Source organism: Penaeus japonicus, unplaced genomic scaffold, assembly GCF_977035675.1.
Source record: "Penaeus japonicus unplaced genomic scaffold, GWHDUDI00000001_assembly GWHDUDI00000012, whole genome shotgun sequence".
In the NCBI taxonomy this organism is placed as follows: Eukaryota; Metazoa; Arthropoda; class Malacostraca; order Decapoda; family Penaeidae; genus Penaeus; species Penaeus japonicus.
Window position 1 is genome coordinate 11,467,066 of NW_028234414.1, and position 24,244 is coordinate 11,491,309.

The following is a 24,244-nucleotide window of genomic DNA, read 5'->3' on the forward strand; positions in this document are numbered from 1 at the left end:
ATACATGAAACCTAACTCAGTTATCAAAACAGATTTAAACAACCATTGGACAAGATATAACATTTCATTCTATCAGGTGATATGGATTTGTAAAAGATATTTACCCTCTTACTTCAAAATTGCAAGGTGTGGCAATAGATATTTTATATATTTATGGAATAAACTTCCTTCCATAATCAGGAGAAAAAAGTATGTCAAAGGAGTTTTTCTTTCTTTTACTTTTAATAAATTGCCATAAAAAATGTTAAGAGATCGCTTATCAGTGTCAATATGCTTCAGTTTTTTTTGTCCCCCCCCCCCCCAAAAAAAAAAAGTACATATAAAATCTACAAGCTCTTATATATTGCACATTTTTAACCCACACAGGACGGGTGGTACAGCATGTGTACCGCGCATTCAAAAACAAAAGTTGCCGGGGCGGGCATGATTGTGCCATTCCCATTCATTTTTAGGCCTAATAATTCGATACGCCCCGGTTTTGGGCCATTCTTCTATTCTATAAATCCCGTCCCGGGAATGGGTGGTTAAGAGGGGAATAACCACTGAAAATGAAATGAACAGCAAGGTAAGAAGGTATCCACCATCCTGCCATACACAACCTTTTCACTATCAAGGAACCCTTTTATTTATATGAGCTTTCCTACAGACCCCAGGATACTGAAAGGTCTGTCAACTTAACATGCCAACTTTATTAAACTAGCAACCAACTCGTCTTACTTGATTCAACTCAACAGAAAGATATAACTGAATATGAAATAGGAAAAGAAAAATATAAATATAATAAAATCAGAAATACAGCATAAAAAAAATTACTTTATCTTTACCTAATTAATGCTGAGCTGTTCTGAAATTCAAGTTCAATGGCAGACAGTTTCAACCGCAGATCAAGCTCCACATTCCTTACACACAAACACACAACATACACACACTGCAATAGACTTGTGGCATCATATGGGAGTCTACATGATATAATAGGAAAGTAACACTAAATAGCTTATAATTTCAATACAAGGAAAATGCAGAATAAAAATGATCCAACCCTATGAGTCATACCCATCGTGGATTGATTGATTGATTTTTGGGTATTATCTGCTGCATCAACAAGTCAGTCTTGGATAGCATATATACTCAGTAATTTCCACTGATGTAAGAACCTTCTCTATTTCCTTCAGGACTGCCTCTAGGAGCAGGTTCTTCCTTCCTCGATCTCACATATCCTGAGAGACTTGGAAGAAGGATCTCCTTCCTGATTATGCACTCTCTCTCCTTGATTAGATTACTGCTTGTAGGAGGGATGTTGAAAGTACCTTCTATATTTCCCATCTACATTTTGGCTTCCTGAGGGAGCAGCTCCCTAGACATGTCTGTCAGCTTATGGCCGACGTTGCACACAGTACAGCTTGGTCCTTCTCCAAAACCCAAACCTGTTCCCACTCCAAGAAGCTTTCCAATCTCAAATTGCAATACTTGTTCCTGCTTCTCCCTCACTGATGCTGTAGCCAACTTGTCTTTATCCTTGAGCCCCCTCCAACTCCAACTCTGTCTTATACCCTTCGTCCTCTTCCCCGTACCTCCAACATTTATTCCTTTGACTGCTTCATCTCCTAGCCTGATGCCTCTCCTTTGTTCATCTCCTTGCCGATGCCTCTCCTTTGAAGTGCTTTTAGCCCTTAACCCATTAACAGTGGATGGCATGATTTGCAAAGGCAGAGTTGGTCATAGACAAGGATGGTACTGTGCCAGACAATGTAAACCAGCCATACTACTCCACAAATATTTATTCAAGTCCCTACTTCATCCTAAAACTTCCATCCCCAGGCATTATCAAGAGGCCTTGGAAGTCATCATTTTGCCTTCTGATAAAGGTTTTACACTTACCTGACCAGCAATCTAACCTAAATATTCTACAGTTGACAAAATCCCTTTTCACAAGGCTAACTGAATATTGCTTGACTTGATTTGTTAAATGCCTCATAAATGTTACTTCCAAGTAGCACCACCACCACCTAATCTTTGGAAAGTACTACCACTAATTTCCACACCAAAAGATTAGCATTTTATATTGATATAAACCTTCCATAGTCAAAATGCACTTAATCAGCAGCACTCCCCTATATCCTTTCAAATCTATTTTGGTTACACATTCAGCATCTCCAACATGATCAATGCAATCTACTATTGGAATAGGATAGGAGTTGGCTTTAACCCATTGCGGACGGGGATAGATTCGCTTGCCCAGTCTACAGGATAGGTTTTTATTTTAGAACAAGGCAGCTTGAAGCAACATAATTTGAATCTTCCCACTCTTTCAGTCATTCATTGTAAAACTAGAGATTTGTTTTATTTTTTTGTGTGTTTTACTTGAGTTTAGAGACTTATATGTGCCATATGACAGGCTCTATCAGTGCTGCAGTTGACTAAAATTGTAGTACATGATTCATATTAGCTCATTATTTTCTTTATACTCAGTGTGACGGAAGTACTGCCATTTTATGGGAGGATAAAAGGTAACTATTTTTTTGTATTTTTGTGCTGCCATGAACGAATAAGAAACACCTAAGCACCTACAATGAAGATAACATGAGGTAGGGAATAGGAATGAAACCTGTGCTTGTGCCCGAGTGCCACAATGAAAGGCACAGGAGCACATTTTAGATTCTGGGGTCGTCAGGTCATCAACTTAGTGTGTGCCATCGCTCTATAAAGATAGTGCTTGCTAGAGACTGTGGATGGGTGCCATTCAAGGCTCTCTTGCTGGTGCTAGGAAAAAGTGGTGCCACCTAGGTTTTGGATGTTAAGTTAGCTTAATATTATGGTAATTATGAATGCAGTTGCCATCATAACTGGTGAGAAAAAGTGTGGTGCCTTAGGGTTTTGGATGTTAAGTTAGCTTAATATTATGGTAATTATGAATGCAGTTGCCATCATAACTCACTTTTTCATAGGACAATAAAATAGAACAGTGATCCAAAATCCCCCAACGTCGTGTACGTCATGGCGCCTATTGTCAAGCCAAAGCTCCTACTTTATGGATGTCATGACACCCGTCCGCATTGGGTTAATATTCCTATCAACCTTCCTATAATCAGATCAACATCACATTAGGAAACTCCATCAGATTTAGTTACTAATACACAGAGTTAACTCCAAGGCCTATTACCTTTCTCAATCAAGTCAGTATTAAGCATTGTACTACTACTATCATTTTTGGATTCACTCTATATGGGTGTTGCTTAACCCAATCACACTGGATGACATGTTGACACCTTTCGTGTTTTTTGCGTCCGATGCCAGTGTCGAAATATTTGGTCAAGACTGGCGCTCTGGGTGAGTGAGCGAACAGCCCTGGCTCGCAGCTAGTGCGCCCGAGAATCCCGAGGCATTAGGTTTATGCGTTTGTAAACCCCGGCATTGTGACCATTCAAGAACTGGAATTGCCCTGGAGTGAATGGGTTAATCAATGTTTTACCTTGAATCTCAACATTTTGCAATACATCAGTTCTCTAAAGTACACCAAAAAATACACCCTGACTTCTCTGCTCATTTCATACACAAGTTATCTTGTTACTCTCTGTTTCAGTAGAATTTGTCATAAGGCTGTATCATGGTTGCATGGCACAACTGGTTTGACACCTCCCAGGAGTTACTCACTACATGGTTTAGTAAAGAGTGGGAAAATTAAACTAAGGACCATAAAATCTGGCTTTTAATCTATTACCCATTTGTGGTGAAACCTAATACTCGGTCACCAGGCATGAACTCCGTTTCTGGATTTGTCATGCCACTTCAATCCAGGAGAATCATCTTTCACAACTTCCTTTTCCTTCATAATACGTAACAGACAATGTCCATTTATTAACTCAAATGAGCTAAAACCTGTAGACTTTTACAGGATCCTTCATGACAAACAAAGCTAACAGCACACCATCCCATCCAACTGACAATTCCTCACAATACAACCTCAAAGTATTTTAAGTTTGATGAAATCTTTCTGCAATTTTGTCTTTGAGGGTGATTATTGTTTGATAATATCCAAGCTATGATACCCTTTTTACATTTTCTTGAACATTGCAGAAGTGAATTACTTTCTTGGTCGGACTATAATTTCATTTGAATGTAGGATAAATAATGGTTTTGGTCACAAATCTTGTAGCTGCACAAATTGTCAACAGGCAACTCTCTCTCTTCCGTGTCTTTAGCAAACAACCTACAATCCCAATTTTGCTAAAAGGTCTGCATAAGACAGGAATTGTTTACAGCAGGGCCAGGAATATCATGATCTCTGTTTGCCTACTTTGATATGATCATGATTACCATCTTTAGTTTATTTTTTTTTTCACCCAAATACATAGCTTGTGTCAGTTGACTTGAACAAAATCATGCCCAATTATTTCATGACAACCATCAATTTAAAGAATATATCAACACCATGGCTTTAAAAGGTAAAACCTGTAGATATAATAACTTTTTGGTAATCAACAAATTCTCCCCTAATAACAGAAGACTTTTTTCAACACTAACATCTTGAAGATTGTCTTTTCCTGGAAGGGCAAGACCAAAAACACTGTAATTTTGCAAACTTTATTCAATATAATCTGCATAGTATAACTTATAAAATATATCCAAGAAAGTTCAAAATTCAGCATCCTTTGGAGAATCTATTATACATGGCCATTTCTTCCAAATGATAAACAACATTAACTATACATATACTATTTAATGTGAATACTACAAAAAAGTAAAAGTAACAAACATTGTTACAGCTTATTCCCTCCCTTATAACAAGTGCCATAATAAATGACAAGGTTATCTAAAGTCTAAACATGATTATGTAAATTTACAACCACTTGAACTTTTCCTCTACCCTTATCTCAGTATATAAGCTATAAAGTTAGTTGCCGACCTAATGTCAACTATATGCCTAACGTAGTTATAAAAAAAATGTTGAGATACACTCCTTAACCCATTTGCGCCGGATGACATGCCGACACGTTTCATGGTTTTTGCTGCAGACACCAGTGACGAGGTGAGTGAGCAGGCAGCCCAGGCTGGCATTACGACCATTCAAAGCCGAAATCGCCCCAGCATCAATGGGTTAATAAATATTCCTTGCATCAAATCATTACTCTATTTATTAGTAGAGGTAGTATGAAAAATGCAAATAGCAAGAAGTTTTCCCCTAACACAGTAGATTTAAAATCATACTTACATAAGGCATCTTCATTTGCAGCCATCCACCATTCGTCTTAAAGATAATGTTTGACTATCAGAAAAATTTGTAAATAAAATAACAAAACAAAACTACACTATATTTTCAGATGCTCAGAATAATCATTTGGGACAACAGGCACTGAAAGTGCACACTGTACATATTGCACAGGTAAACAATCACCATGACATGTTACCCATCAGATGACACGCATGAGTTAATGACATCATAATGGTTTGGTTTAAAGAAAAACTTGGGCACATAAAACACATATTTTTCTGCATTTAATTTTTTTTTTAATTTGCTCTTACCTTCACTGATATGGCCACACTTCAAAATTCATTGGAGAAAATAAACATTTCCTGTAAAAAAAACAAAAACAAAAATAAAATTATTTCCTGGAAAACTCACTTTCACCAAAGCATTATATTTCAAGTGTCAGTAGAAAATTAGCTTCATGTATCGATCAGCCGGCATTTCCTATCAATTTGGGATCATCATAATATATAAGTAAGCTTTGCCAAACAAATGTTGACCTTACCATCTATTTTTCTTTTAAATAGCAGGGATTCTCCTCCTCTCTCCATTCATGACCTTCATTCTGTTAATACTAATCATTTAGATATCTGGAAAGAGAAATTTGAAAATCAAATATTTCTTGTGGGAGGAAAAAAAGCAATGGCACTTTTTCAATATTTCAGAGGAATTTTAGCTTCAAGTATCGGTCAGCCGGCATTTCCTATCAATTTGGGATCATCATAATATATAAGTAAGCTTTGCCAAACAAATGTTGACCTTACCATCTATTTTTCTTTTAAATAGCAGGGATTCTCCTCCTCTCTCCATTCATGACCTTCATTCTGTTAATACTAATCATTTAGATATCTGGAAAGAGAAATTTGAAAATCAAATATTTCTTGTGGGAGGAAAAAAAGCAATGGCACTTTTTCAATATTTCAGAGGAATTTTAGCTTCAAGTATCGGTCAGCCGGCATTTCCTATCAATTTGGGATCATCATAATATATAAGTAAGCTTTGCCAAACAAATGTTGACCTTACCATCTATTTTTCTTTTAAATAGCAGGGATTCTCCTCCTCTCTCCATTCATGACCTTCATTCTGTTAATACTAATCATTTAGATATCTGGAAAGAGAAATTTGAAAATCAAATATTTCTTGTGGGAGGAAAAAAAGCAATGGCACTTTTTCAATATTTCAGAGGAATTTTAGCTTCAAGTATCGGTCAGCCGGCATTTCCTATCAATTTGGGATCATCATAATATATAAGTAAGCTTTGCCAAACAAATGTTGACCTTACCATCTATTTTTCTTTTAAATAGCAGGGATTCTCCTCCTCTCTCCATTCATGACCTTCATTCTGTTAATACTAATCATTTAGATATCTGGAAAGAGAAATTTGAAAATCAAATATTTCTTGTGGGAGGAAAAAAAGCAATGGCACTTTTTCAATATTTCAGAGGAATTTTAGCTTCAAGTATCGGTCAGCCGGCATTTCCTATCAATTTGGGATCATCATAATATATAAGTAAGCTTTGCCAAACAAATGTTGACCTTACCATCTATTTTTCTTTTAAATAGCAGGGATTCTCCTCCTCTCTCCATTCATGACCTTCATTCTGTTAATACTAATCATTTAGATATCTGGAAAGAGAAATTTGAAAATCAAATATTTCTTGTGGGAGGAAAAAAAGCAATGGCACTTTTTCAATATTTCAGAGGAATTTTAGCTTCAAGTATCGGTCAGCCGGCATTTCCTATCAATTTGGGATCATCATAATATATAAGTAAGCTCCGCCAAACAAATGTTGACCTTACCATCTTTTCTTCTCTTAACTAGCAGGGATTCTCCTCCCCTCTCCATTCATGACCTTCATTCTGGTAATACTAATCATGTAGATATCTGGAAAGAGAAATTTGAAAATCAAATATTTCTTGTGGGAGGAAAACAAGCAATTGCACTTTTTCAATATTTCAGAGGAATTTTAGCTTCAAATATCGGTCAGCCGGCATTTCCTATCAATTTGGGATCATCATAATATATAAGTAAGCTTTGCCAAACAAATGTTGACCTTACCATCTATTTTTCTTTTAAATAGCAGGGATTCTCCTCCTCTCTCCATTCATGACCTTCATTCTGTTAATACTAATCATTTAGATATCTGGAAAGAGAAATTTGAAAATCAAATATTTCTTGTGGGAGGAAAAAAAGCAATGGCACTTTTTCAATATTTCAGAGGAATTTTAGCTTCAAGTATCGGTCAGCCGGCATTTCCTATCAATTTGGGATCATCATAATATATAAGTAAGCTTTGCCAAACAAATGTTGACCTTACCATCTATTTTTCTTTTAAATAGCAGGGATTCTCCTCCTCTCTCCATTCATGACCTTCATTCTGTTAATACTAATCATTTAGATATCTGGAAAGAGAAATTTGAAAATCAAATATTTCTTGTGGGAGGAAAAAAAGCAATGGCACTTTTTCAATATTTCAGAGGAATTTTAGCTTCAAATATCGGTCAGCCGGCATTTCCTATCAATTTGGGATCATCATAATATATAAGTAAGCTTTGCCAAACAAATGTTGACCTTACCATCTATTTTTCTTTTAAATAGCAGGGATTCTCCTCCTCTCTCCATTCATGACCTTCATTCTGTTAATACTAATCATTTAGATATCTGGAAAGAGAAATTTGAAAATCAAATATTTCTTGTGGGAGGAAAAAAAGCAATGGCACTTTTTCAATATTTCAGAGGAATTTTAGCTTCAAGTATCGGTCAGCCGGCATTTCCTATCATATTAGGTTCATCATTATCTCATACATTTTCAAGATTTCACATTTACACAAATGTATGTTTGTTAAATTAATCTTGATCTTTAATCAAGTTAAAGGGTTTATTGCTCTTACATTGGTCAGTTCTCCCGATTCTTACATGGACTCGGTTCAACCTGAAAATAAATTCAACAAACATTAAAAAGGGGATTTTACCGTCATTAAAGAGGAAGATTGGCAGAGGATTTTTCAGATGCACATTACAATCAGAAGGGACAACAGCCATTGGATGAACCCATTCTCACTGCACAGAACGCACAGGAGAGGAGCAACAACCAAGGCATGATGCCTGTCAGATGACGCGCATGTGCAAATGGCATCATAATGGTTTGGTTTAAAGAAAAACTTGGGCACATAAAACACATAATTTTCTGCATTTAATTTTTTTTTTAATTTGCTCTTACCTTCACTGATATGGCCACACTTCAAAATTCATTGGAGAAAATAAACATTTCCTGTGAAAAAAAGGAAAAGAAAATTATTTCCTAGCTAACCCACTCTCACCAACTATTATATTTTAGTTTATCAGTAAGTAATTAGCTTCATGCATCGATCAGCCGGCATTTCCTATCAATTTGGGATCATCACGTACAAAAGGGAAGTACTGTCCAACTAATGTCAACCTTACCATATTTTTTCTTCTTCTTCTTCTTCTGCAAGAGGCTTCCCCAACTCCATGCAACTAGACATCTTCATTCTTCTAATGCCAATAATTCTGGAAATAAAAAATAAATAAATACTTGCTTCATGGAAGAATACAATTCCTCTCCTCTTTTTAAATTCAGAGGCATTTTAGCTTCAAATATCGGTCAGCCGGCATTTCCTATCATATTAGGTTCATCATTATCTCATTCACTGAGTAAATGCTCATGGTCATCCCAATCATTGATGGGCCATGGGAAAATGTGTCAATTAAAATAATCTCGTTTTTAATCTAGATAAGGATTACTGGTCTTACCCAAGTCCTTTCTCCCAACATTTCCATGGAATCCACTCAGTCTGTAAAAAAAAAAATATATATATAATAAATGGTGCCTAACAATAAAAAGTTGTCGCATATTCCTTTTTCAGATGCACATTACAATCAGAAGGGACAACAGCCATTGGATGAACCCATTCTCACTGCACAGAACGCACAGGAGAGGAGCAACAACCAAGGCATGTTGCCTGTCAGATGACGCGCATGTGCAAATGGCATCATAATGGTTTGGTTTAAAGAAAAACATGACAAATAACCAAAATTTTATGTTTCACAAATTTGAACATTTTGCTCTTACCATAATTAATATGCTCAAGTTTCAAAATTCTTTGGAGACAAAATCTGCACTTCCTGTAAAAAAACAAAAACAAAAATAAAATTATTTCCTGGAAAACTCACTTTCACCAAAGCATTATATTTCAAGTGTCAGTAGAAAATTAGCTTCATGTATCGGTCAGCCGGCATTTCCTATCAATTTGGGATCATCATAATATATAAGTAAGCTTTGCCAAACAAATGTTGACCTTACCATCTATTTTTCTTTTAAATAGCAGGGATTCTCCTCCTCACTCCATTCATGACCATCATTCTGTTAATATTAATCATTTAGATATCTGGAAAGAGAAATTTGAAAATTAAATATTTCTTGTGGGGGAAAAAAGCAATGGCACTTTTTCAATATTTCAGAGGAATTTTAGCTTCAAGTATCGGTCAGCCGGCATTTCCTATCAAATTAGGTTCATCATTATCTCATACATTTTCAAGATTTCACATTTACACAAATGTATGTTTGTTAAATTAATCTTGATCTTTAATCAAGTTAAAGGGTTTATTGCTCTTACATTGGTCAGTTCTCCCGATTCTTACACGGACTCGGTTCAACCTGAAAATAAATTCAACAAACATTAAAAAGGGGATTTTACCGTCATTAAAGAGGAAGATTGGGAGAGGATTTTTCAGATGCACATTACAATCAGAAGGAACAACAGCCATTGGATGAACCCATTCTCACTGCACAGAACGCACAGGAGAGGAGCAACAACCAAGGCATGATGCCTGTCAGATGACGCGCATGTGCAAATGGCATCATAATGGTTTGGTTTAAAGAAAAACTTGGGCACATAAAACACATATTTTTCTGCATTTAAATTTATTTTTAATTTGCTCTTACCTTCACTGATATGGCCACACTTCAAAATTCATTGGAGAAAATAAACATTTCCTGTAAAAAAAAAGGAAAAGAAAATTATTTCCTAGCTAACCCACTCTCACCAACTATTATATTTTAGTTATCAGTAAGTAATTAGCTTCATGCATCGATCAGCCGGCATTTCCTATCAATTTGGGATCATCACGTACAAAAGGGAAGTACTGTCCAACTAATGTCAACCTTACCATATTTTTTCTTCTTCTTCTTCTGCAAGAGGCTTCCCCAACTCCATGCAACTAGACATCTTCATTCTTCTAATGCCAATAATTCTGGAAATAAAAAATAAATAAATACTTGCTTCATGGAAGAATACAATTCCTCTCCTCTTTTTAAATTCAGAGGCATTTTAGCTTCAAATATCGGTCAGCCGGCATTTCCTATCAATTTGGGATCATCACATACAAAAGGGAAGTACTGTCCAACTAATGTCAACCTTACCATATATATATTTTTTTCTCCTGCAAGAGGCTTCCCCAACTCCATGCAACTAGACATCTTCATTCTTCTAATACCAATTATTCTGGAAATAAAAAATAAATAAATACTTGCTTCATGGAAGAATACAATTCCTCTCCTCTTTTTAAATTCAGAGGCATTTTAGCTTCAAATATCGGTCAGCCGGCATTTCCTATCATATTAGGTTCATCATTATCTCATTCACTGAGTAAATGCTCATGGTCATCCCAATCATTGATGGGCCATGGGAAAATGTGTCAATTAAAATAATCTCGTTTTTAATCTAGATAAGGATTACTGGTCTTACCCAAGTCCTTTCTCCCAACATTTCCATGGAATCCACTCAGTCTGTAAAAAAATATATATATATATAATAAATGGTGCCTAACAATAAAAAGTTGTCGCATATTCCTTTTTCAGATGCACATTACAATCAGAAGGGACAACAGCCATTGGATGAACCCATTCTCACTGCACAGAACGCACAGGAGAGGAGCAACAACCATGGCATGTTGCCTGTCAGATGACGCGCATGTGCAAATGGCATCATAATGGTTTGGTTTAAAGAAAAACATGACAAATAACCAAAATTTTATATTTCACAAATTTGAACATTTTGCTCTTACCATAATTAACCCATCCCCGACGGGGGAATTCTAGCCTTGAATGTCCAAATGCCGGGGCGTTCGAATTATTAGGCCTAAATCAATTGAATGGCTGGCACAATACTGTGCCGCCCGGCAACTGGGCTTTTGAATGCGCGGTACACATGCTGTACCACCCGTCCTGTGTGGGTTAATATGCTCAAATTTCAAAATTCTTTGGAGACAAAATCTGCACTTCCTGTAAAAAAATAAAAAAAATAAAATTATTTCCCAGAAAACTCACTTTCACCAAAGCATTATATTTCAAGTGTCAGTAGAAAATTAGCTTCATGCATCGATCAGCCGGCATTTCCTATCAATTTGGGATCATCATAATATAAAAGTAAGCTTTGCCAAACAAATGTTGACCTTACCATCTATTTTTCTTTTAAATAGCAGGGATTCTCCTCCTCTCTCCAACTCATTACTTTCATTCTGTTAACCCAATCCCGACGGGCCCGACAAGAAGTGGCAAACCCCTATGCTGGGCCTATGCAATATTGCATTGGGAACGTCACACTGGTATGTCGCCCCGTCATCTGGCATTTGTTACACGGATGTGACACACCGTTATCATAGGGTTAATATTAATCATTTGGATATCTGGAAAAAGAAATTTGAAAATTAAACATTTCTTGTGTGGAAACAAGCAATTGCACTTTTTCAATATTTCAGAGGAATTTTAGCTTCAAATATCGGTCAGCCGGCATTTCCTATCAATTTGGGATCATCATAATATATAAGTAAGCTTTGCCAAACAAATGTTGACCTTACCATCTATTTTTCTTTTAAATAGCAGGGATTCTCCTCCTCTCTCCATTCATGACCTTCATTCTGTTAATACTAATCATTTAGATATCTGGAAAGAGAAATTTGAAAATTAAATATTTCTTGTGGGGGAAAAAAGCAATGGCACTTTTTCAATATTTCAGAGGAATTTTAGCTTCAAGTATCGGTCAGCCGGCATTTCCTATCAAATTAGGTTCATCATTATCTCATACATTTTCAAGATTTCACATTTACACAAATGTATGTTTGTTAAATTAATCTTGATCTTTAATCAAGTTAAAGGGTTTATTGCTCTTACATTGGTCAGTTCTCCCGATTCTTACACGGACTCGGTTCAACCTGAAAATAAATTCAACAAACATTAAAAAGGGGATTTTACCGTCATTAAAGAGGAAGATTGGGAGAGGATTTTTCAGATGCACATTACAATCAGAAGGAACAACAGCCATTGGATGAACCCATTCTCACTGCACAGAACGCACAGGAGAGGAGCAACAACCAAGGCATGATGCCTGTCAGATGACGCGCATGTGCAAATGGCATCATAATGGTTTGGTTTAAAGAAAAACTTGGGCACATAAAACACATAATTTTCTGCATTTAAATTTTTTTAAAATTTGCTCTTACCTTCACTGATATGGCCACACTTCAAAATTCATTGGAGAAAATAAACATTTCCTGTGAAAAAAAGGAAAAGAAAATTATTTCCTAGCTAACCCACTCTCACCAACTATTATATATTAGTTTATCAGTAAGTAATTAGCTTCATGCATCGATCAGCCGGCATTTCCTATCAATTTGGGATCATCACATACAAAAGGGAAGTACTGTCCAACTAATGTCAACCTTACCATATATATATTTTTTTCTCCTGCAAGAGGCTTCCCCAACTCCATGCAACTAGACATCTTCATTCTTCTAATACCAATTATTCTGGAAATAAAAAATAAATAAATACTTGCTTCATGGAAGAATACAATTCCTCTCCTCTTTTTAAATTCAGAGGCATTTTAGCTTCAAATATCGGTCAGCCGGCATTTCCTATCATATTAGGTTCATCATTATCTCATTCACTGAGTAAATGCTCATGGTCATCCCAATCATTGATGGGCCATGGGAAAATGTGTCAATTAAAATAATCTCGTTTTTAATCTAGATAAGGATTACTGGTCTTACCCAAGTCCTTTCTCCCAACATTTCCATGGAATCCACTCAGTCTGTAAAAAAAAAAATATATATATAATAAATGGTGCCTAACAATAAAAAGTTGTCGCATATTCCTTTTTCAGATGCACATTACAATCAGAAGGGACAACAGCCATTGGATGAACCCATTCTCACTGCACAGAACGCACAGGAGAGGAGCAACAACCAAGGCATGTTGCCTGTCAGATGACGCGCATGTGCAAATAGCATCATTATTTTGCATTTGGAAAAAAAAAAAAAATAATAATAATAATGTTTTGCATATTATAATCTAGACTTTGCTCTTGCCTGTACTAGCCATCTGGTAGCTCAGTGGACAGCGTGTCAACTTAACATCCCGATTTAGGCCTATGCGTTCGAGAGCCCCGGCATTGTAACATGCAAGGCTGGAATGCCCCCGTCGTACCTGGGTTAAGGGATCAATTACAGGGGGAGAGAGGAGGGAGAGAGAATCAATGTTTAAGATAACGGCATTTCACAATCTATAACACAAGACATTGGTATAAGACATTCAATAACTGACATAATACCCATCAAATAAAAAAATGACATTGCTGAGGGTAATGAAATAAACGAATTTAATTCTGACAAGTAGTCTATCATAAATCAATCACCTAGGTAACAAGTTTGACAAAGATACTGGTTATTTAAGTTAATTAAGTTAAGAACCTTCATTGATGGATATATGAAAATCAGACATGAAATACATTAGTCAACTAGGACCAGGTGTTTGAGGTATTAGATGAAAAATCTGCTAAAGAATATTAAATATCTGAATGTTATCTCAATAATATTGGATGCATCAAACAATCCTTTTGTTTAATCCTACCAACCAAGTCTGACCTACCACTATATTTACAGCTAGAGATCCTCCTTTGCATTAAATCATTACTACAAGTACTTTAACTCAATGACAATGAAGGGTATCTATACATGCCATGGCAAGGGTGAGCCTGAAATCCAGATGCTACCATGACAATGAGTGGCTGCTCCATGTTCTGCATGTTAAATAAGCATGTCAATTTTACTAATTTGATGGCACTAGTCCTCAAGCTGGCTTGTCAAGAGTTGAAGATAAGGGGTGAGGAGGATATTGTCCCTGAACTTCTATTTTTGTCTTATACAGGTGATAGTAAAATTAAGCAGCCTGTGTATTCCTGATTACTTTCCAGAGCCATTGCAGAACCAAATGTAAATTTCACAATAAACACCATAACCCTAAATATAAATCTGTTATACAGTTTTGAAGACATTAATCAGGTAATTTGAAATGTATGACAAGAAAATTCTTTTGCAACCATTAATAAACTTCTTAACATTCAAACAGTAGGAAATACAATAACGATACTTACCAAAGTCAGATACTGTGAAAACACTGAAGAAATTTTGAATTTGTGGTTAATAAAAGAAACACTCTTTTTCCCCCTTTATTCAGTCAAAAAAATTACTTTGCAGCCTTGACTGTCTTTGCAGGCTTGCCTTCCTTGTTTCTGGTTGCCCTGGGGCCTCTGCGTGCCCTGGGTTTCCAGGACTTGGGCGACTTTTCCCTCTTTTCCTTCTTCTTGGCCAACTTTGCTTTCCTGGCTGTCCTGGCTGCCTTTACCGTTGGTCGCTTAGAAAGCTGGATGTTCTTCTTCAAACGCATGTATGCAGACTTGATGATCTTATTCTTAGCTTGCTTTGCACGGCCAAGCTTGAATCTATCAAAGTCCGTCATACTGGCACGCTGCAAAAAGTTATTAGCGTCTTACATATGATCTTTTCAGTACATTAACTATCTTGTTCAAATATGACTAAATATAATACTATGCCCTAAAAATCTATATAAAGCAGATAATGCTGAAGCAAAGAAGGTTCAAACACTTGTAAACGAGTAATTCAAAACATTGGTTAAAGAAAGTTTGCATGGACACTCACAAGCAATCCCTTATTGATGTTCTTGTTCCAGCTAGAGGCTTCGAACTTCTCAGTGATCTGGGCTGCTTCCCAGGCTGTCCTGATCAACTTGGTCCTCATGCCACGACAAATCTTCAACTGGGAAAAAAACAATGTTTGCTAAATATCGAAATCAGTTGGAACTGCAAATAAATGATAAAACAATTCACAATCTTTTGTAAATATTCATATACCGATATCATACTTACCACATAGGTTGTCAATCTCATCTCACAGAACTTGAACTGCTGTCGGGGGACTCCATGGCAAGGTCCATCAATAAGGGCCTTTAAGAAAAGAGGGGAAGAAATTAGATATAAATAAGGACATACAAATCTCATCAAATATACTTTCCCCACATCAAGGAACAGCTACACCAAAAAGTCACCACCCCTTGCTGGGTTACAAAAGAAAGGAAGAAGGTTTAATGTCTGGTGCCTGTTACCTGGATACAGTTGGCAGAATTTATCACAAACTTGTTTACTATATAACTTACTGGATACTTTAAATATGCAACTAACCTTCATTTTAATAATAGGGAGCATTAATAATTAATCAGTCCTGTCCTGTGTAGTTTAAAATGACATGCTATTACATTCTATATCTAGTCACTGGAAACACCACTTCAAATATAAAAGCAACTGATCTCCCTCATGGCAATATGAAAATATTAACACATCAAAATGTATTATTAAGTTGGGTTATAAGGTTTGCCATCATTTCACTATATCAGGTATACTGTAGGTGATTGGGTATGAACTAGATAAATGCACTGCACTATTACATGGTGATGCAAGTCTAAATTACATTCATTACTAATTAACAAAATCTGATTTACATTTTCTCAAGCTTACATTGATGTCCTCTAAGATTACGAATTTTCTGGTCACCTTGTATCCACACTCTGGATATGTGAAATAAGTTTTCATAAAAGGCAAACTTATTCTATTCTATGACAAACTAGAAAATATTTTCATGGGATGCAGATAACACACAATCAAAGCAAGTTGCTTCATGTCTCTAATGTGTAAGGAATCATGGGAGTTAACTTTTTGGTATAGCGTTATCATTTAAATAATGGAGAGCATGATGGCTTCCAAATATACAAAAATAATACTACCAAAGTTCCATTACAATTTCATGATAAATAGGGAATATTACTTACCCTGTTGGTGTCAATGATGTCAACAATGACAGCAAGCTTGCCCTTGTACTGCCCTTCATTGATGTAAATCACACGCCCAATCTGGGCAAACTTTTTGAACGGCTGAAAAGAATAAAATAAATTATTGTAGCGATTTCTGTGTTGGGTTCCCTTATCTGCTACATCTAATAATGGTTTCAATTACTCCAACAAATAAAATCCATTCCAACACTTTCACAGCTTACTTGACAGTCCATAAAACAAGCAAATAATAGTCATACTTGCATTGATATATAAATTCTTTATGATATGGAATGTAATAATCCCAACACAAAAAATAATATTCTATTGCATGACATTCATACTCATTAATCACACATGGTAATCAAGATTGATAAAAATGATGAAAATGGACATTATTCCCCATAAATTATGTTTAATGACATTATCAGTTTAGATTTAACGTTCATGCCCATAATGTATCTTCGGGCCTGTTTATTGAATTCTATGATATTCATTGCCTTTCTTAACCCATTCACGATGGGATGTATTTTCGCCTAATCCCGCTCCGGCTAGGAAGATAAAAACTGCGCGATGCTTCATGCCAGGGTGTTTTCCCTGCGTATTCTTATGGTAAGCATGATTGCGTCTACAATGTACAGGCACATAAAAATATTGTCCTGGTCAGGAGTTATTATTCTAGTCAAAAAGCATGTTACAGCAAATACTTTTCTAGTGTTATTTCATTGAACTTTGCCTATATTCCTCACTTCTACATGATATTACCAGTGGAAAGTGGAAGGACATGTTTTCTACTTTTTTTTTACCAAAATGAAAAGAAAAAATAATCACATGTACATACGAGTATGTACATGTACCTTATGACGTGATTTCACAGGCAATCGACAAATTAGTAATATTACTTAAGTAATTTTTTTAGTTTATTTATTAGCCAATCACATTTGATTTTACTATAGTTTCTTTTTACCGATCAAAAAGCAGCATTTACCACGATGTCATCAATATCAAACATATATACCACATTTTATGAAATACAAACACCTATGTTTAAATAACAGTAGGAAATTAAGAAAAATTATTATATTTAAGAACAATCAAGCATGTTACAACTGCCCCGTCCAGAATTCAGCGAGAAAATGCATGTTGTCTTAAGACATCACCCCTGCCAATGGATATTTTCCAACTACATGATAGGACGTCAACTGGCGCAAATGAGTTAAGCAGACCTTTAAGGATTCACGTTTCCATCAATCCTTGTAAAATGCTACCAAGTGGAAGAATATTTCAAAGCTCAGGAGATTGGGCTGAAAAGACCCTACAAGGGGTCTGGGTAGGGAATCGGTCTTGTGATCTTTGGGGAATCACATTTTAAACATTTCAACACTGATCAATATATCCCAAGTGAAACAAAGAAATGAAAGGCCCTCCCTGGGACCTGTTCTCCCCTTCATGTAATCCATGGATTTAGTTTGAAGATCCTCTACAAGGGTTCAGGGTCTAAAAGGTACTGCAATAAAGGTTTCAAATGGGCAAGTTATAGCACAGATCCCAAAATTTTGTTTCATTTCTCCATTTTAACTTATAAATTTAATTGTCTGAAGATCTATTTTCATCCATAATAAACAGTCAAAAGAAGAGAGCTTACATTAGTCTAAAATAGGCACTGGTTATATGTCACTGTTACAGAATTGTAGAATATCAAATTCCTTTACACAAAACGAGTAAAACAAACAGGTATGTGTCTTGACTGATGAGAAAATATCTGTGCTTTACTTTACTATCATGGTCAATTTAAGTTTCTACATACACACAAGTGGCTATTAATCTTTAAAATCGGGCATATATATCAATAGCATTACATATGAATATTTAAACGCCAGAAGAGCCCCTTTGCAAAGCATGTGGATTGTATTTTGCATTCAAATTATTCTAATTAAAATATAAAGGTAATATGCTGTTTGTGCAGTATATCTGCACCGAAAATGTCATGGAATGAACCTATTCAACAGAAGTTTCTGGTTTCTCATACACTAATGATATGCTTGTTAAAACATTTTAAGTGTAGTTGAATGTTAACACTACCTATTAACAAATTTTAGTTTATGAATACTAGGCTTTTGTATCCAAAATCCATTCCTAACCATAACTATTACTAACATTTTAAACACATTTTGAGCTGGTTAACCCCCAAAAATATTGGTCCACATCTTCATCGAGGATTGAGTACCAAGACTACAAAGACCTTAATCTAATGGTTTTCATAAATAATGCACAGGAAATTTATCTAAATTGTGAATCTACAGAAAGAACACCCTAAATTGATTACTAAAGTTTTGTACTCTGGCCGGGCCGCCTCGTGCATATAGTCTGGGCAAATGGATGTCTTCGCAAATCTTTCTGAACCGAGCTGAACTGAAGTTTTGAATATCAATCCTGACATTACTGGATATACTGATTATTTTCCTTGTTCATTTCCTGAATAATGATGCTAGTGTAAAAGCCACCTCATTTTCAACAGAAGTGTAAACAATCGGTTTGCAATATTAAACACCATTATAGTTACTGAGTGAAGTACTGATGACACACTAATCTTAAGATTTAGAGTAGTGGGACATGTGCCCATGACACTTGTTGAAACTTGTTAATACTTGGTTTGCAAAATTTCCTGCTAAAGGGCTGGATTAAATGGTTTCTTATTTTTCAATATATTACACTGAACGAGATTGAAACAAATGGAAGAACAATAACAAAATTGCCTGTTCAACAAATATCTTACTGGGAACATTTTTCTCTCCCTCATTTCATTTGGATAGCTGAACTTAAGACTTGTACATTTTAACCAAATCAAAATTTAATGCAAAGATAATTTTCAAAATGATTATCTTAAAAAAATACTGACCAGTTGAATTTATACTTAGAAACATATGAGTGAATCTGACATTTCATGTGCCAAATACTAAATATGCAACATGTTGAAATAAAATGATCAATCAAAGAGAAATTCAATGACATCAGGCACCAATTTTAAACCAATATTTAATTAGGTTCTGTAAATTATAACACGGACAATCATATTTAAATAACCTGACTGCTAAACTTTTCAATAATATCGATCTCTATAATTCCTTGCACTAAATAATGCAATTAATCAACATACTGTAGAACATATACAATCACATCCACATTTGGCCAATCCCGATTTCAATTAAAGTGCTACTGCTTACCGAAATGGACTTATTAACGGAGATCTAGAACCCACTCTAATCAGTTATAATTTTATAAATGGTTCCATGCTCTCAATTGCTTTTCAAGACCCGATGTACTTTTTCGGGAAGAACATCCACTGTACTTTCCTCGAGCATAATTTTTTTCAACAACATTGAACTTCCACATTGGGTATATTGTCTTTCCCAGTCGCATACTTTAACACCACAATTCTTTTCTTGATACCCGATTTGCCCTCTAACTTTCCACTGAAAATATAACCAAGTACATCAAGTATTGGTATTTCATCTCAAAAGTGTCAGAAAATTGCAGATGACATCAAAATTTAACGATAAATACGACAGACTCTTTCTCACCATGGTCGCGCTTTTCCGCCGACTTCGTGAAGACCTCTGCACGTCGCCGGATAGAAGAAGTCGAATGTAAACATTAATTTTGACGAATATTTTAAAGTAGCTATATTTGTATTAAAGACACATTTAAAAAATAATAAATATAATATATATAAATAATGGCATATAAATTGATTGAATTATTATCAAAATAAGTTGTTATATATTTTCCGTATTTGATGCCATTTGCGTCGGCGGCCATAACGTTCTTTTCCGTCTTTGGCCAAACGCGACTAACCATGGGCAAGGAGGTGCGGGAATCTTTATCTTGCTGTATTTTTTCCATCTCAGTGAAATTGTTATTTATCTCGTGATATTTAGATTTGTGAAGAATCCGACATGGTGATAGAGCTAATTTGAGATCTCCTATGAAAAATATAGATGAAGATAAAGCCGTCTGAGTAGACTATGGCAAATGTAAACAAAAGTGCGGTGTTCAATGTGATTGAAATAAGAAGTGCTCTGAAAAGATTTTACTTATCTCTCTTTCTTTGCAGTCGGAACCCAAGGCGACAGTTCGCACCAGGAAGTTCATGACCAATCGGCTCTTGAACAGAAAACAAATGGTGAGTTGCAAATGCAATGATGTAAATTATAGTTTTGTAATTTGGAACAATCAGTCCAAAGCATTTTCTATATTCCATACTGCAAGGAGGAACCTTTGAATTAATATATCATATTTAGACTCTTATTGAAATGTACCTTAATTTTGCCCAATCTGAAATTATCTAGTTGTGATTGTCAAATATTTATTTTTCTTTACCTTCTGACCAAAAGGGTATCCAGCTTCTTAACATCTATTTGTAGCCCCCTGTTGCACACCATTGATCTTTATATACTTCCCTTAATGGGTACAGACATATCCATTGTTCAGATTGCACGAGAGGTCAAGTGGACACCTGAGATATTCCCCCTAAAATTTTTATTGCCCACGAGTGCTGATGTTCAATTCTGGTTGATAATTAACCCTCTCTGGACGGGTGGTACAGCATGTGTACCGCGCATTCAAAAGCCCAGTGGCCGGGCGGCACAGTATTGTGCCAGCCATTCAATTGATTTAGGCCTAATAATTCAAACGCCCCGGCATTTGGACATTCAAGGCTAGAATTCCCCCGTCGGGGATGGGTTAAGAGCGTCCAAATTTCATCGATTTAGGTTTGCTCATATCGTAATAGCAAAAAATAATTTGCCATACAAGGGATTGTTGCCACAAAGTCAGGAATGTCTTTGTGCTGTAATTGCACAATTGCACTCTAGACATTTGGTTGGAAACTGCTATTCTCTGGAGTCTTAGCCAAATTGTTCTGTTATATCAATCTTCCTATCTACTGGTGCTTCTAGTTTGCAGTTAACCATGTTATGTTGGGTTTTCATTAGTCCTATTGATTTTTTTGTTTGTTTCTATAATAGATTTGTTTTATACCTGAAAATTTTACTTAAAGGTTGATGCATAGGTAGAGAGACAGGATCCACCACAAACTTGTTCACTATTACTTATACCAAATGTTCTTGGCTGCATTATGGGGGGGAAAGTATCTTGTTTATTGGTAGTCATCGTAACCCTTATTCCAAGGGGAGGATAGTATGATGTAAAATCTTGCTTCATGTATTCTCCACTATAGTGAGTAATATATCAAATCTAATAAGGTCTACAATTATTTTACTGACACTTTATGCACCACATTGATTCTTTTTTCTCCTTATCAGCCTAATTGGAATTTATAAAATTATAAAATCCATGCCTTTTTTTCAGGTTGTTGATGTTCTGCATCCAGGGCGATCAACTGTACCCAGGAATGAGATCCGAGCCAAGCTTGCAAAGGTAAAGTGATTTTGAGCTTTTATTGGCATATCGTAACTTCTCAGGTTCTCTGAATGGGACTGTAAACCTTCAGCATGGCTAAAAAATAAAGGCAAGATTGTCGTTTTTTTTTTAATAAATTCTGAGTATTAAGTTTCTCCCATCCTGATTTCTATTTAGGGTAATTTTCTTCAACAAAGAATAACTTCTATTTCTATAAAAATTTATCTTAAAATGATAAATAGATTTCCTTCATATATTTATTCTTGCATGGATATATCTTTATAGTAAAGTCAATTTGAAATTGACAGTATAATATTATAACAATATCCTCATTTCTTTTTGCTTTTCTCTTTTACAGATGTACAAGACTACCAGTGATGTTTGCTTTCCCTTTGGCTTCAAAACTGCCTTTGGTGGTGGCAAGAGCACAGGTTTTGCTCTCATCTATGATACATTAGACTATGCCAAGAAACTGGAGCCCAAGTACCGTCTTGAGAGGGTAAATAATCAAAACTCCACCATTTAATTAAACTGCTAAATTGAGCTACTGACTGTAAAGGGATGGCGATAGAGAGCATCATTGTGCAAGTAATGTAACTAACTACTGTTCATCATTACAGCAATCACTCATTGAGGTTAAGAGAACAGCTCGCAAGCAGAGGAAGGAGCGTAAGAACAGGATGAAGAAGGCTCGTGGTACAGCTAAGGCGAAGTTGGCCTCTGCTACAAAGAAGGTAAAAAGAACTTTCAACATGTTTTCTTATTTAAGATTGGTCTCAAAGATAAAATGGGTTATGTTATAAATCATATTTTATACTTTTGTTTCCTTATATCAAAGTAATTTGTCACTTTCTAACACGTTCCTCTTCTTTATTTGCAGAAGGTAAAGTAAACAGCATTAACTACAGTTCCTAGTTGCTGAGCAAAATATAAGGATGAAAGATATGATAGCATTTATGAGGTTCATGTAACATTTATTGTATGATGTATTAAAAGGGTAAGTATTTTCTTGTGAAGATCAGTGAAGCCATTATTTTAGCAGGATAACTTTTTGCATAAAAGTCAGAACCTTTGATTGGGTAAGCTCTAGGTTTTAAATGATTGTGATGTGATTTTACTATGTAATGACTATGGAAAAGAATAGATAGGTTATTTTTTGTGAAGGAGCTTTGTTACGTACAGATAAATTGTATGTTTCAGCAGGTATTCACTCTTCATATGCATTTCTTTTCAGAAGTAAACAAGGTACATTCTGGAAAGACGGTTTGCATTTTGTGACTTAAAATCTTATTTTTTGAGGAAAGTTTACTCTTTGAAGGCATATTGATGAAGATATCCATGAGCCTTTCAAAAAGATGCTTCACTCTTACAATGATAGGCTTTTAGTCACAAAATGTTGCAAGTACTTGTTGGTTGCATTTGTTTTCCACTGTAACTGCTGTTTTTAATTAACTTGAATATAGAAGTGGGGAGAGGGAGGGAGGGAGGTGGAATTGATGGATATATAAGCATTGACTTACCATGACTAATTTGAAAACTTATTGTGTGCTTTGTTTGATAACCCACAATCAAGTACTAGGAATATTAAATACATTGAATACTAGGAGTTTTACATGCATGACAGTTGCACCTTTTTATGAAAAGTAATGCAGCTGTAGATTGGTTGAACGTGTGAGGAGTGGTATTAATACAGCAGCCGTATCATTTTTTGCTGATATTTTTTATTACGTCGTCTTGTAGGTATATTATAATTGCTCTAACTAAACAGGTAGTATTATGAATTGTATATAAAATCCGTCTAAGTAAGTATTTGGATTTGCTGCGTGTCAGTGTAGTTGCTTGACTTTTACTTGCAGCTAAAGCTAATTTATTTTTTTTTGTTTGCGGTCACCTCGGTCATTTATTTTGAAATGGATTGGATTGAAAGAATATTCTGTGATTTATATTCTCTCTGCCTTTATTTATACATATTTTTCTTTCTCCCTACAGTAAATGGATCTTCAAAGAAAATAAATTTACAACTAAAGCTGAACTTTCCTTATCCCCAAATTGAAGTGAAACATAATGCATATTTAATGTGTTGTGCTCAGAGTGTATTATAATCAAAATTGGTCATGTTGACTAATAAGAAATAACTATGAACAGAGTTTTTAATTTTTTCAGTACTTATTCACCTAATTCCTTTAGAATGTTTTGAAAAACTTTTCCATACTAATATTTGTTAGACAATGAAACCTCTAGAATGTATCAATTATGTTCATATTTGAAAAACACGGCAAACTTGAATAGAAACCTAACACTGATTACAAATACATACATATAAGTATGTATATATATATATACAAATATAGATATGAATGTATAAATTTATACATGT

General features: G+C 35.3%; 2 protein-coding genes and 1 long non-coding RNA gene across 5 annotated transcripts; 1 reads left to right on the plus strand and 2 right to left on the minus strand.

Annotated features, from left to right (window-relative positions):
- Nucleotides 1-7,500: 7,500 nt before the first annotated feature.
- LOC147470736 (uncharacterized) lies at nucleotides 7,501-14,751 on the minus strand. 2 transcript variants are annotated; one of them, XR_015191432.1, is made up of 21 exons: nucleotides 13,635-14,610; nucleotides 13,317-13,357; nucleotides 12,992-13,073; nucleotides 12,768-12,818; nucleotides 12,439-12,479; nucleotides 12,126-12,210; nucleotides 11,726-11,954; nucleotides 11,334-11,550; nucleotides 11,015-11,055; nucleotides 10,690-10,771; nucleotides 10,437-10,520; nucleotides 10,213-10,263; nucleotides 9,884-9,924; nucleotides 9,571-9,655; nucleotides 9,340-9,392; nucleotides 9,021-9,061; nucleotides 8,691-8,777; nucleotides 8,467-8,517; nucleotides 8,138-8,178; nucleotides 7,823-7,907; nucleotides 7,527-7,648 (listed from the first exon to the last, which is right to left on the minus strand). It is a non-coding gene; the product is annotated as an uncharacterized LOC147470736 (long non-coding RNA). The 2 variants fall into 2 exon arrangements; XR_015191433.1 differs by lacking the exons at nucleotides 8,467-8,517; nucleotides 8,691-8,777; nucleotides 9,021-9,061; ... (2 more) ...; nucleotides 9,884-9,924; nucleotides 10,690-10,771 and having other exon boundaries at nucleotides 7,501-7,648; nucleotides 13,635-14,751.
- Nucleotides 14,752-14,760: 9 nt separating this feature from the next.
- On the minus strand, nucleotides 14,761-20,096 carry RpL14 (ribosomal protein L14). Its single transcript, XM_043014339.2, has 5 exons — nucleotides 20,028-20,096; nucleotides 16,447-16,548; nucleotides 15,491-15,568; nucleotides 15,264-15,380; nucleotides 14,761-15,072 (listed from the first exon to the last, which is right to left on the minus strand). The coding sequence occupies exons 1-5, from the start codon at nucleotides 20,028-20,030 to the stop codon at nucleotides 14,791-14,793; spliced, it is 582 nt and encodes a 193-aa protein (XP_042870273.1). The 5' UTR covers nucleotides 20,031-20,096; the 3' UTR covers nucleotides 14,761-14,790.
- Nucleotides 20,097-20,227: 131 nt separating this feature from the next.
- RpS24 (ribosomal protein S24) lies at nucleotides 20,228-23,893 on the plus strand. Of its 2 annotated transcripts, none has more exons than XM_086542458.1 (6): nucleotides 20,228-20,314; nucleotides 20,561-20,629; nucleotides 21,817-21,885; nucleotides 22,226-22,366; nucleotides 22,488-22,601; nucleotides 22,748-23,893. In XM_086542458.1, exons 1-6 carry the CDS (start codon nucleotides 20,243-20,245, stop codon nucleotides 22,757-22,759), a joined length of 477 nt encoding a protein of 158 aa, XP_086398584.1. In that variant the 5' UTR covers nucleotides 20,228-20,242; the 3' UTR covers nucleotides 22,760-23,893. The 2 variants fall into 2 exon arrangements, with proteins under 2 accessions (XP_086398584.1, XP_086398585.1); XM_086542459.1 differs by having other exon boundaries at nucleotides 23,857-23,893.
- Nucleotides 23,894-24,244: the final 351 nt, after the last annotated feature.